We start from the raw sequence: 14,906 nt of genomic DNA, 5'->3' as shown, positions 1-14,906 counted from the left end.
AGGGCCAAGTAGGTGATGGATAGAGTTTAGCTGTGCTGCAGCATCCATTGGTTTACATATGAGATGAGGCTGGAGACAGAACTAACTAGGTGACTACCACCACCACTATGTGTGTAGATTGATGTGGACAATGGACTGAGCTGGATCTCGCATGGACTGGCATACACAGGAGTCAGGTTGGGGGTCACCTCTGGTGAGATTTCTTTGGGGACCCTCCAACTGGATCACTGGTCTCAGAATTCTAACCATGGGGAGAATCACAGGATCATGGAGTGCATGTGTCAGAACCTAAGGCCTGTGCAGTGCATGATATACCCAGATGCTCATGAAACATGACAAACACTTCTTTGGGGTCAGCAGAATACATATAGTACCATGGAAGGCAGAACAAATTGGACAACTCTCCCAATCAAGCTTTGACAGCAAGTATCTGGGCAAAACAGGACACTAAGTGGACTATGTCAGCAAATGGGTCTTGGAAAGATTTCCTCAACCTTGGAGCAATGACACCAGCAACATCTCAGAATTATCGAAACCACTTAAGCAGTACCCTCAGAACATGCTCCACAACTAGGACCTGGGATGACATCTGGTGGCCATCACCCATTCCCAGGTACTGATGCAGTTGGAGCGCTAGGAGCGGCCCTCTCACCTTTCTCTCCACTTTCCCCAGACACAGGAAGAAAAAAGGAGATTGGAGGCATAGCATCAACCGTTGCGCTCACTTGGGGAACGAATCATCGGACGGAAGATCTTCCTCTCTGTCTCTCCTCTGTGTATATCCACCTTTCTAATAAAAAATAAAATAAACCTTTAAAAAAATATATAAGGGGTCTGCATTGGTCACATCTCTCTACAGCACAGCCTATAGAGCAGTACCAGCATGAAAATACTTAAAATACTAAGCAGATGATGTAGAAACATTTTGTAGACCATTTAATGCATGCACCTGGCCTGAATTATTGGGAAAATGCAAAATAAAGTACACAGTTTTAAGTTAATTATTTATCATCTTTTCTTTTTTTTTTTCTATAGTACATCTCCTCACACATTGCAGACTTTAAAAGTGAAATGTTTGAAGAACTCCTTAAACACCTTTGCCACTGTGCAGATGAATTCAGAGAGGTCATAAAAGCCGACATGCGGAGACAGATATTTGCAGAACTCTTCCTTTACTGCGATCGAGGGAAGGTAGGTCAAGACTCTTGGAGCATTGCTCTCATAAAATGTGTTGTAATGAATCACTGCTGCACTGACTCTCAAAGAGAATGGATTTCAGCAGGTGGAGAAATGACATACAAAATAGAATCCACCTTTTTAGTTAAATTCAGCAGCACCTACTGTCATGTGCTTTCTCAAGCTACTGTAAAAAACAAATGGCAAACTCAATCATAGTGATACTAGTTTACTCCTACAATAGCCAGGGCTGGTCCATGCTAAAGCCAGAAGACTTCGCTAGAAACTAGAAACTTGACTAGAGCTAGAAACTTCACTCAGCTCTCCCACCTGGATGTTAGGGCCCCAAACACTTGAATCATCTTATGTTTCACCAGGCACATTAACAAGGAGTTGAAAAGTGGAGAAGCTGGGACTTGAACTAGTGACCATATGTGATACTGGCTGCTGCCCCTGCAGGTGGCAGCTTATCCTGCCATACCCCAGAGCTGGCCTCTGGAGTCTTTAAAAATAAAGAAGCAGGGGTCATTGCAATAACTTGCTGTAATCACATTTGCTTGGTTTTAGTTTTATTGTCTGTGCATTTGGGGCCTTTTTCAAGAAGTCTTTGCCTATGTCAGTATCTTACAGAGTTTCTCTGATGTTTTTCTCCAGTAATGTTAGAGTATGAGGTTGTAGAACTAAATCCTTGATCCATTCAAGCTAATTTTTGTATCAGATGTAGAGGTCTTGTTTCATATTTCCACATGTGTAGATTTAGTTTTGGTAGCATGTTTTATTGGAGACTATTTTCTCCAGACATAGCTTTTAGCTTGTTGGTCAAAAATTAGTTGGTCGTAGATGTGTGGATTCATTTCTGGGATTTCTATTCTGTTCCATTGGTCTTCAGGTCTATTTTTGTCACAGTACCAGGCTGTTTTGTTTATAACTGCCATTTAGTATGTCTTGAAATCTGTTGTGATGCCTCCAACTTTGTGTTGTTTAATATTGCTTTAACTCTTCAGGGTCTCTTGTGTTTCCATATGAATTTTAGTATTTTTTTCTAGTTCTGAGAAGACTATCTTTGGTATTTGGATCAGAATCTCACTGAGTCTGCGTTTATATACACAAAGGCTATAGATTGTTGTGTGTTGATTTTATGTGCTACAAATTTACTGAAGTCTCTTATGAGTTCTAATAGTCTGTGATGAATCATTTGATTCCCCAATATATAGAATCATGTAATCACTTGATTTCTTTTTCGTTTCTGATGGCTCTGGCTAAAACTTTCATAACTGTATTGAATATCAATGGTGAAAATGGACATCCTTGTCTGGTTCTAGATCTTAGTAGTAATGTTTCCAACTTTTCCCCATTCAATATGATGCTGGCTCTGGGTTTACATATATTGCCTTGATTGTGTTGTGGAATGTTTCATTTGCCAATTTTCTTGAGGTTTTTATCACGAAAAGAGTTGTATTTTATCAAATGCTTTCTCTGTATCTATTAAGATAATCATATTATAATATCCAGTAATTTCATTTAGTTAGAGAAATGTTGCAGATATATATGATGTATATAAGGATGTCCAATGTAGCATTATTTTGAGATCACAATGCCACACAGAGTATAAATGTCCATCACTGGAGCAATGTAAAATAGATTATGGGAACTGATATTACAGCACACTGAGCTGAGTAGCTTATGGTGCCAGCATCCCATATTAGATGGCTAGTTTGTGTTCTGGTTGTTGTTTCTGATCCAGCTTCCTGCTAATGTGCCTTGGGAAAGCAGCAGCAGAAGTCCAAAACGTTAGGGTCCCTGCCATCCATGTGGGAAACCTGCATAGAATTTCAGTCTCCTGACTTCGCCCTGGCCCAACTCAGGCTATGGTAGCCATCTGGGGAATAAATGAGGGGGATGGAAGGTTCTCTCCTTCCCTCCCTCCCTTTATTCTACCCCCATCTTCTTCTCTTTCCTTCTCTGTCACTTTTTAAAAAGTATATATAGGGCCCGGCACGGTGGCGCAAGTGGTTAAGGTCCTCGCCTTGCACGCCCGGGATCCCATATGGGCGCCGGTTCTAATCCCAGCAGCCCCGCTTCCCTTCCAGCTCCCTGCCTGTGGCCCGGGAAAGCAGTCGAGGACGGCCCAAAGCTTTGGGACCCTGCACCCACGTGGGAGACCCGGAAGAGGCTCCTGGCTTTGGATCGGCATGGCATCGGCCGTTGCGCTCACTTGGGGAGTGAATCATCGGATGGAAGATCTTCCTCTCTGTCTCTCCTCTCTGTATATCCGCCTTTCCAATGAAAAAATAATAAAAATAAATCTTTAAAAAAAAGTATATATAGATATATATATAATATAAAAGTATTTATAATATAAAGTTTATATAATATAAAAGTATATATTACATAAAGTATATGTATTATATAAAGTGTATGTATTACATAAAGTATATATTATAGAAAAAATATATATATTAGGAAGGGCAGATTTAAAAGAGAGAGAAGGAGAGACAGAGAGGATCTTCCATCTGCTGGTTCACTCCCCAAATGGCCACAATGACCAGAGCTGAGTCAATCTGAAGCCAGGAGCCTCTTATGGGTCTCCCATGTAGATGCCGGGTCCCAAGGTTTTGGGCCATCCTCCACTGCTTTCCCAGGCCACAAACAGGGAGCTGGATGGGAAGTGGAGCAGCCAGGACACAAACTGGCACCCATATGGAATCCCAGTGCTTTCAAGGGAGAGGTTTAGCCAGTTGAGCTGCTGCACCAGGCCCTCTGTTACTATTTAAAATAAATATATATTTTAATGTAATGTGTTTATATTATTTAGTAGCATATAACAGGTTAAAAGAATAAAAGCTTTCTTATGCCTGAAGCTCAATGTTGATTAAATAAAAGCAATTTTATGAGTGAATCATCAGTTATTTTTTAAAGTATATACACAAATGTTAATAGTCATTTCTGAGTATTAGGAACATATATTTGAGTTTTATCATTTTTTGCTTTCTCTGTAATTAAATTTTTCCTCATAATAGTTCAAAAAATTATTTGGAGCTGGTGCATACATAGTAGGTTACACCTCTGGTGCCAGCATCCCATGTGGGCACCAGTTTGTGTCCCAGCTGCTCCACTTCTGATCTGCCTCCCTGTTTATGGCATGAGAAGGCAGTGGAAAATGGCCCAAGTGCTTGGGACCCTACAGCCATGTGGCAGATCCAGAAGAAGTTCTTGACTCCTGGCTCTGGATTGGCTCAGCTCCAGCAGTTGTAGGCATTTGGGAAGTGACCCACCAGATGGAAGATCTTTGTCTCTGTCTCTCCTCTCTGTAAATCTGCCTTTCAAATAACAATAAATAAATCTTTAAAAATAAAGTTAGAAAGGATACTTTAAAATCAGTGTAAAAAAAAAAGGTTTAAAAAATAATTCAGAAAAGAATTGTTTCAGGTGACAGGTCAGGTTAGATAAGAATTGGACATTGTACATTTAGTTTAGCAACGAATAAATCAATAACAACAAATATTTAGTAAACATCTATGTTTAAGGCATTTTGACATGAGACAGAATGAAGTATAAGCCTAAAGACAAGAGGACCACTTTTCTAATTTCTTCTATATAAAAGTCATAAAAGTCCCCTGCAATAACTAATTACAGATTGTTTGCTTAGGTAGGAATTTTGGATCGGCAGAGAACACTGACCTTGCTGGAAATGTTCTATGACCAAAGTCCACGGATGCTTAGGAGTTTACTCCGAAACCCAAGACAATGTAAGTGCCACTCAGAGTATGTCCAAATTGGAGTGACAGAGTACACTGATGGGGTAATGCAAAATCATTCTACTGCCAAGGAATCCTTCCATCTATCATCTCCCTTACAGCGTGATGTCTGTAGCTGTTAGCTAGTTATTCATTTCCCACAAAATCACTGTTTGTCAAAACTAGATCCATTTTTCACTGAAGTACAGTACTCAAAATTGTCGTATCAGAGCTCAGTTTTAAAATCATTTGAGTGGAAGCGCTTTGATAATAATCAGTATGTTTTGAAACTTTTGCTTTTGTTTTGATTTTATAACTAAAAAAAATATTTACAGATATAAGAATTGTATATTACATTAGAGATATAAGAAATGTACATTACATTACCATTATCTCAAGTCACCCTACTGTGCAAGAACCCCAGACTTCTTACTCTTACCCAGCTATATAGCCAAGTACACATTAATCAACTTTCCCTCAACTCTCCCCCACCAAGTCCTTCCCCAGTCTCTGGTGCCCAGCATTGTACAAGATCAGTTATTTTTTTTGTTTTCAGAATCCACATGTGAAGTCATGCAATGTTTCTTTCTGGAAATTAACTTGGTAATGGTAATTCCACTCTCAATGCCAACCTAGAATATTAAGATATATAAGAAAATTATTTCCTTCTTAAAAAAAAAAGATGTATTACTTTTTATTGGAAAGTCAGATTTATAGAGAGAAGGAGAGACAGAGAGAAAGATCTTCTGTCCATTGGTTCACTCCCAAAGTGGCCACAATGGCCAGAACTGAGCAGATCTGAAGCCAGAAGCTTCCTCTGGGTCTCCCATGCAGGTGCAGGGTCCCAAAGACTTTGGTCCATCCTCTACTGCTTTCCCAGGCCACAAGCAGGGAGCTGGTTGGGAAGCAGAACAGTCAGGATACAAACTGATGCCCATATGGGATCCCAGGCTTATAAGGTGGGGATTTAGCAACTTAGAAAACCTTAATACTGAGAAACAACCAACATGGATAACAGATGGGCAAAGGATCTCAAAAAATACAGATGGCCATCGGGGAAATGCAAATCAAACCCAGAACGAGATATCAGCTTGCTCCCATCTAAATGGCTAAAATCCAAAACACAGACAGAGTCAAATACTGGTGAGAAAATGGAGAAAGTCTTTGTAACTCTGTCAAGTCAAGTAAATAAATCTCTGGGCAGAAAAAGAATGTTATACTATTATGGTTATAGTAATTTGTGATGATCTCAAAATTTACTGTATGTGGGTAAAATGTTCATATTTTCATTCAATTATTGTATATAGCCATTGTCTATATTTCCACTAAAACAAGGGTCTTTTTGTTTTTTACTTGTTATACTTCTTTTCCGGTGAGATGTTAAGCCTGTTTACTGTAATGTAAATTTTAAATTATGTAACTGAAAAAGAAAGAAAAAGAAAGGTGGTGGGGAGGGAGGAAGGAAGAGAATATCATTATATTCTTAGAATTATATCTACAAACTATACTGAATTTGTTAATAATAATAATAAGTTTTAAATCTTTTTATAAAAAGAACTGGGATGCAAGCTCAGGGACTCGGATCTGGGATGAAGGCATCCCAAGCAGCAACCTCAGGATTAGTGTGCCAGAGGCCCGCTCCTGTTGTTGCTTTTTTAAGAGTGGGATTCTGGTGAATCCTATCTTGTATTTCCTTAGAATTCTGAAGCAGCTGTCTGCACAAGTTTAAGAGGAAAGTAGTTAAGTAATGAATAAGAAAGAGAGGGAAAGAGAAATAGAAAAAAAGTGAGCCTTTTAAAAACAACATGAATTGAAGATTGTCATGGGTCTTGATTTGGTCTTACTTTTATACTGAAAAGACATTGGAAATGTAAGGTGTGTCCTTTCCCCCACTCCTGTGCTCAGTTCATTGTGAGAGAAACAAAGGTGGAAAAATAAATTCTATTTGTCTTGGCCATGTAAGCCAAGGCATAGAGAAAGAAACACGTTCATTTGAAAAGCCATGCCTTTAGAGAAGAATGAGCTCTAATCACTGAAAAGTAGTTTTTATACTCCTTTAATAGCTCTGATTCTGTATTTTATCATCATTTGCTTGGGTAAATGTTCTGCTTTCTGTTTTAGGGCCATTCATTGAATTTGAAGAGATAGTCCTGCCTGAGTTCTGGGGAGACATGGATAATCAGAAGCACATTTATGAAGATTTCGACAAAGTGCTCTTAGAGATGAATGCATCACTTTCTGAAAGAAATGACAGCAAAAGCCAAAGTAAATTGTTAGAAAATTCAGAAGAGAAGCATACGCCCAATGAACAGGTAGAATCAGCCCCGTCGTCCAACCCACCAGAACAGCAGAAAGGAACAACTGCTGAAGAAGGATCACATAGAATCTCAACTGAAGAACAAAGCAGAGATCCAACTACAGAACCAGAACTGTACGGGGAATCAGCAACAGAAGAAGGAATCTATTCAGCGTCAACTCCAGAAAAAGGATCAAGCATAGAGTTAATAGAACAAGACCCACACAGAGAGTCTAATATAGAACAAGAACTACACAAAGGGTCAATAGCAGGACAAACACCAGACAGACCCTTGGCTGCAGAGCAAGGATCACACAGAGGTTCCTCAGTAGAACTAGAACCAGATAAAGTGTCAGTTGAAGAACCAGGGTACCACGGAGAGTCAGTGGTAGAACCAGAGCCACACAGAGGATCAAGTCCAGAACCAGGGTCCCAGAGAGAGTCCATTGGAGAACAAGCACAGTTAAGAATGCCAACAACAGAACCAGGATCCCGCAGAGCATCAGCTGTAGAACCAGGATCCCGCAGAGCATCAGCTGTAGAACCAGGATCCCGCAGAGCATCAATTGCAACAGCAGGGTCCCGGAGAAAGTCAACTGCAGAATCAGAGTCCCAAATAGAATCAATATCAGGGCAAGTTCAACATGAAGGGTCGACAGAGGAACAAGGATCACAAAGAGAAGCGCTTTCGGAACCTGAACTACACGCAGAATCAGTAATACAAGGATCACACAAAGAATCAGAGGAAGGACCCTTCAGAGAAGCAACTCCAGAAGAACAACAGGACATAAACCCAACTTCACAACCAAGAAAAGGAACTAACATAAAAGAAAGTACAAAATCTAAGGCAACCATTCCATCTGTGCGCATTGAAATCCCTTTACAGGAAAAGCGTTCTTTGGAGCAATCATATGAAAACTACATACCTGTGAGGTCTGAAATGCAAGAACAAGTTCCAACATCAAGTAGAAAAGATCCTATTTCAGGTAGCCATGCAGGTCTCTTGCAATATCAGTTCCTGTTTTGTGCTGTGGTTTTAGAATCTTTTCAGAAATGCTCACTTAAATTAAAATCTTGTCTAGCCTATAGGATCATGTCTACCTTAGACACATGTTGCTATTCAACACGAGTCTAGCTTGAACAATTAATTAAATCCGAACCAATGTCTCCATGTCAACTTACCTAGAAATCCTTTTGTATTAAATTCCATTTGCAAGGAAAAGATATAGTAATGCTGCATATAGAAGTAGTTTTTATTTTATTTTTACTTGAAAGATGGAGTTACAGAGAGGAGAGAGAGAAATCTTCCATCTGTGGGTTCACACCCTAAATGGCCACAATGGACAGAGCTGAGTTGATCTGAAATCATGAATCAAGATCTTCTCCTGGCTCTCCCATGTGGGTACAGGAGCCCAAAGAATTGAGCTGTCCTCAGCTACCTTCCCAGGTCATAACCAGGAAGCTGACTTAGAAGTGAAGAAGCCAGAATGCAAACCAGCATATGTATGGGATGCTGCCACTTGCAGGCAAAGCAAAAGTCTGTTAAGCCACCATGTTGGCCTTACAAAAGTGTTGTGATAGGATATCTGAAATGACAGAAGAACCCCTTTTGTTTTAAGTATCTGGTTTTTAAAAAGATTTATTTATTTTTATTGCAATGTCAGATATATACAGAAAGGAGGAGAGACAGAAAGATCTTTCATCCAATGATTCACTCCCCAAGTGACTGCAATGGCCGGTGCTACACCGATCTGAAGCCAGGAGCCCAGAGCCTCTTCCAGGTCTCCCACGCAGGTGAGGGTCCCAAGGCTTTGGGCCGTCCTCGACTGCTTTCCCAGGCCACAAGCAGGGAGTTGGATGGGAAGCAGGGCAGCCATGATTAGAATTGGCACCCATAAGGGATCCTGGCGCGTTCAAGGCGAGGACTTCAGCTGCTTAAGCCACTGTGCCAGACCCTAATTGTCTGATCTTAGAAAGCACATCTTAAAATTCTATTTCAACTTTAAAACTGATCTTGGCTTTTCTGTTATAACTATATTCTAGGAGAATCTCTGAAAGACATACTTAACACAGAAAGCATCTTGCATTTAAAACATTTACTTATAGATCATTGGTCAAAGTTTAGGCATACCTAAATTTGTATCTAACTAAAAAGGAGAAGGGGAAATTTATCCCTCATTTTGCATGGTTGTATTGAGATATGACAAATAACTTTGGATCCAGAACTTCTCTTAAAAATTAAAGTTAAGGGCCCAGCATGGTAGCTTAGCAGATCGGGCTCCCATTAGGGGCACCGCTTCTAATCCCAATGGCCCCCATTCAGCTCCCTGCTTGAGGCCTGGGAAAGCAGTCAAGGACGGCCCAAGGCCTTGGGACCCTGCACCCACATGGGAGACCTGGAAGAGGTTTCAGGCTACTGGCTTCAGATCGGCTCAACTCCAGCCGTTGTGGCCGTTTGGGGAGTGAATCATCTGACGGAAGATCTTCCTCTCCGTCTCTTCTCCTCTGTGTATATCTGACTTTCCAATAAAATTAAAAGAGATCTTTAAGAAAAATTAAAGTTATTAAATAGCATAATGCGTTTTGTTGTGACACAGCATGAGAAAGCATTTAAGTTTTTTGTGTTTTATATTCAAAGCATTTCTCACTTGTTAGACCATCTAGTAGAATACATAATGTTCAATTCACAGGGATTTTCTTTTACACATCTTAGGAACTGCAAGAAAGGAAAGTCAGAAAGACAAATCCTGTGAACCTAAATCCCCAAAAATAGAAGGAAAGCTCTGGTCAGGTAACTCCTCATTTAATCCCTTTAATTTCAAGTTTTCAATTAATTAGATTCTTTTATTTAATATCCTAGAACAAAATCACTGTGAAAATGAAGTTAACCTAATCGTGCTTTTGGAATGTGTATTTTACAGGTGAATTTTTGACGTGTAACTGGGGAATGAAGTATGTCAAATTTGAAGATGAGGAACAGGCAAATATAATCTATGGCAACTCGAGGTTCACAGGTACATATTAACAACAAAACTAGGAAATATAGCTGATGATCAATAGATGGACTTAATTTGCCATGGACTCCACGATAAAGACTGGCTTTCCCTAAGACACACCCGGACAGTGTGCCCCATTAGTTGTCCCCAAGAGCTGACGGATCTGTACATAGATTCAGCGACAGAATGAGCAAACATAGATGGATATTTCTGGTGATAGTATACTATTGATGGTGGCATATACTATTGATGAATGACCTGCTTTCAAACATACAGCATTAGTATACATTTTTTAGCCATCATGTAGCTCTTCAAGTGCTTTCAGCATATAATCCTTACATATCTGATTCCAAAACACAAAAGGAAACAGATATTAAATAGAATTCAACAGAAATCATTCCATTTATTCTTCTTCCTTGTATGCCCATACAAATATAACTATTGTTTTTGAAACTTGTGAAGAAATACCTATTCAACAGAGTAAGTGGGAATTTTTGGCTTTTGGATAAACCGTGTACTTAATGATTATTCTAAAAATTGCCCAAGTTTTACTGAAATTCTATGAGTAACAATAATTCGATGAAGAATTATCGCTTGCTATCTGTGATCATTTTAAGACCGGACGAGGTAACAAACTTTCTATTCTGGTGAAAAAGTATGGCATTGGTCAGACTCTTGTGGCCTACTACCTTGTATTTGTCTTTCTAATCTTTATTTAATATTGTTTATCATTTTTAAAACTTGCACGGATGATCATTTTAAATCATATCAAGTTTCATATAGAAAGCATAAGGGCATGATGTATGAATCAATGAATAAATCAAACTGGGCCCAGCACAGTAGCCTAGTGGCTCAAGTCCTCGCCTAGCACTTGCCAGGATCCCATATGGGCACCAATTTAATCCTGGTGGCCCCATTTCCCATCCAGTTTCCTGCTTGTGGCCTGGAAAAGTAGTTGAATATGACCTAAAGCCTTGGAACCTTGAACCTGCAGAGGAGACCTGGAAAAGGCTCCAGGTTCCTGGCTTCAGATGGGCTCAGCTCCAGCCATTGCAGCCATGTGGAGAGTGAATGAGCAGACAGAAGATCTTCCTCTCTGTCACTCCTTCTCTCTGTATATCTAACTTTTCAATAGAAATAAATAACAAATCTTTTAAAGCAAATGAGTAAATAAATAAAACCTAAGGCACTGACTAGACATTTTATGAAATATGAATATATGAAATACAACTTCATGATATGCCATTGAATCTTAAGATGAGCATATAAGTCCACACTCTTGATGGAAAGGTATTGCGGTAGTATTTACTGGAAAGTCCAGAGTGTAGCTGGCTTCATTAAAAAACTGGACGCAGGAGCTCAAACTTGGCTTCAAGATACTGTCTATCTTTCATCCCTGTTCTCGATATTGTGGCAAAAATGTCCACAAGAACATTTCTGTTTACATCCTGCTAGTTCAGCAATCAGAGTACACCAAGGATGACTCTTTCCTAATGGTTCCTTTAGAACTAATTTCCATTGACCCATAGTAGTTAGCATTGTTGTTGTATATGAATTGTTGGCCAGGCCTGTATCACATGGTCACACATGGCTAAAGGGTGGGAAGGCTTAATATAACCTCATTTGTCTGAATTGACATTGGAGAAGTTTTCCCAAAGAAGAAAAGGAGCAAACATTCCTGATATGCAAAAATAGCAGCTGACTATTATGATAGGCACTCATTTATTTTCCCTAGGATTTGAGAGAATTGTTGACTTAACTGCTTGATATTTGTTTCCTGCCTCACAGACCTACACTCAATTGTAAGAAATATTCAGTCTCACAAGGAAGTAAAAGGTAGGAGTGCCTTCAATGCAGTTTCCTTCAACCTGCTCCAGTTTGTGCAACTCCTGGAGACATTTGTCGGTGAGGATACCTCCTTGAATGTCAGCGAGACCCTTGCCTCATTTTTTAAGAGGGGCTACGTTGAGAGGAAAGAAGAGAAAATGAGTGCTTTAGAACAGGTGGGTAATATTCATCAATGAAACAAGAAAATCACAAAGTGCTGAACACTTTTTTGGAATAAATACAGAGTTCCAAGTGGCATGATGAACACCATATCCTCTGTGCTTTGATTTTCCATTTGTATCCTAGGTAAGACAAAATGCTTTCCGAGTCCGACGGGGGCTTCTCCTAGAAGCCCTCTTTCAGAAGTGGGACAGTGATGGCTCAGGCTTCCTGAATGTGAAGGAAGTTGATGAACTCTTGTATACATACAAGCAGGGAATGGAAAAAGAATCTATGAAGAAAGGTAAATAAAACATACAACTTAGCTTCAGGTTTTCCAGTACTATAATATGCAACAGTGAATATATCACCTACTCTAAAATCATGAGATATTATTTCATACTCACTAGTAATAATGTAATTTTTAAAATAGAAAAATAACAATGTTACCAAAACAGAGAAAATTGAGAACCCTCATATATTTTTTTCAGCACAGTCAGGAATAAAATATGTTGTAGAATGCTTTGTCCAGGGTTGGCACTGTAGCATAATATCCTGCCATCTGCGATGCCAGTATCAATTGTGGATGCCAGTTTCAGTCCCAGCTGCTCCACTTCCAATCCATCTCTATGCTCTGCATCTAGGAAAGAAGTGGAAAATAGGCTAGTCCCTGGACCTCTGCATCCATGTAGGAAACCCAGATGAAGTTTCTGGCTTCTGGCTTCTGCCTGACCCAGCTCTGTTGCAGCCATTTAGGGAGTGAACCAGTAGATGAAAGATCATTCTCTCTGTCTCTCCTTCTCCTTTTTCCCTTTCTCTCTGTAACTCTTTCAAATAAATACATTTTTTAAAAAGATGTTTTATCCAAGACTTTAAGTCTATATGGCTAGATTCCTTCTGTGTGCCTAACTACCTTCACTCCAAGTTATAAGAACCCAAACTGTAGCCTGGTACTGGTACAAAGAGAGAGGAAGATAATGGAGTAGAATAGAAGCAACAGAAGGTACACAGGTACAGTCAAATAATCTTCATCAAGAAAACAGACAACAATCCATTCAATAAATGCTGTTGGGACAATTGTTTGATAGCCTGCAGAAATAAGAAACCAAACCCATACCTTTCACCATACACAAAGATCGAATCTAAGTGGATAAAAGATCTAAACCTGATCTGGTTTGAGAACACCTCAGACAAAATTTCTTTGGAGATCTTCCCAATCAAAATGCTAGACTCAGAACCCTAACCAAGAAAAGAGAGAAGACAGAACAGGCCAACCAACCAACTCAGCTATATGTTGGCATCGAAATACAAGGCAAACGGAGACTCTATGATGGACTATGTCAATCAGTGGATTCTTCAACGACCTCATAGTGCTTGGAGTGGCAAGATTGGTAGCGATTCATAACTATTGAAATATCAAGGGCCCGGCGTGAAGGCGCCGTGGTTAAGGTCCTCGCCTTGCACTCCTGGGACTCCAGACTCTTGCAGATATTTTGTGGATGATGTGTTTTGAGAAAGATTACCAATGCCAGCCCTCAGAGGGCTTGATAAGCAGCAAACCATCTGCCTACTGTTTGCAAATACCATCAGAAGAGTTACTGTGCTTATTGGATTCCTTGTAGATATTGTAACTTGAGGCCCTTTGCTATGGCAGATATTGCCATGACAACCCTCCCCTACAGTGGGGTCTCCTGAGGCTTCCACAGTCCTCACCTCCTCTATTGTGAAAACCCAGTCACACAGTCTATGATAAGAGAGCATTAGTACTTAGAGACTGAAATGCCTTTTGGCTGGCTAATGAAAAGGTTTCTCCAGCATGGTAAGTAATCCAGGCCACTGCAGTCAGACCACCCTGCAGCCACACCAGACTGAGTTGGAGCTGCATTCCTACCTGGATGACAGCAGGAGTGGCCTTGACAGCCTGCAAGTCAGCAGCACCTATAACATTGAGCAGCAGGTATGCCCCTACTCAGGAGCCAACACGGAGTATCAGTTTGGGGATGCCTGTGTCTACTTGAGCTGAGAAGTATGTGAGATCTGTTGGCTGCGAGTCCCACATCCCTTTCATCCCTTTTATATTAGGAGATCTGTATACTGAAAAACCTTCAAAGAAAGCTGGGACAAAATGTGCAATGATCCTTGACAAGGCCACTGCTTCTGAAAGAAAAGTTGGGATTCCCTCCAGCTGCAGTCACTTGCACTGCCTGTCCTGCATCCAAAGGTTGAGATGTGCCAAGCAACTTGAAAACCCAGTCGTTGAATCTTGTCCAGAATGCTGTGTGATTTCAGAACTAGTAACTTCAAGTGTGTGTTGGGTGAAAGCTCAAAATAAAAAGAATAAGTTGACTGACATTTTCAAACAGGAAGCATGGGGAGAGGGAGTGTATAAGTACATCGAGCAAGGTAGCAGGATTGGCGAAGCTGGCCCATTGGAATGCCCATATCCTCATCACCCTCACCACCATGCTTGTCCTGATGGACAGTTAGCAGCTTGTCCTGGGAACCTTTAGAAACAGCTCTGTTCTGAGGGCACTGGGAGTTTCTGTAATTTGCTGTAGCTTTGGGATTTAATCAATAGAAAACCAAGATGTCTCCAAATTGAAGATGTAAACATGAGATATCTGGGGGGCCTGTTCATGCATCCTTCTGGAGTGGAGTTCCCAAAACGCTAAAGAATCAATGGCTAACCCTGCATCTCTGGGCCTTACTAGATAA

General features: G+C 40.3%; 1 protein-coding gene across 1 annotated transcript in view; it reads left to right on the top strand.

Moving 5' to 3' along the window:
• Window positions 1–14,906, top strand: part of EFCAB5 (EF-hand calcium binding domain 5) — a 93,477-nt gene that overhangs the window by 49,553 nt on the left and 29,018 nt on the right. The window contains exons 10-17 of the mRNA XM_041000233.1: window positions 1,036–1,191; window positions 4,826–4,925; window positions 7,035–7,529; window positions 7,770–8,195; window positions 9,923–10,000; window positions 10,131–10,223; window positions 11,994–12,208; window positions 12,339–12,495. Coding sequence (XP_040856167.1) covers window positions 1,036–1,191; window positions 4,826–4,925; window positions 7,035–7,529; window positions 7,770–8,195; window positions 9,923–10,000; window positions 10,131–10,223; window positions 11,994–12,208; window positions 12,339–12,495 — 1,720 coding nt within the window. The remainder of the gene's footprint in view (window positions 1–1,035; window positions 1,192–4,825; window positions 4,926–7,034; window positions 7,530–7,769; window positions 8,196–9,922; window positions 10,001–10,130; window positions 10,224–11,993; window positions 12,209–12,338; window positions 12,496–14,906) is intronic.

Source organism: Ochotona curzoniae, unplaced genomic scaffold, assembly GCF_017591425.1.
Source record: "Ochotona curzoniae isolate NIBS_2020 unplaced genomic scaffold, NIBS_Ocur_1.0 scaffold_2453, whole genome shotgun sequence".
NCBI classification, from domain to species: domain Eukaryota; kingdom Metazoa; phylum Chordata; class Mammalia; order Lagomorpha; family Ochotonidae; genus Ochotona; species Ochotona curzoniae.
This window is presented reverse-complemented; position numbering and strand designations above follow the sequence as displayed.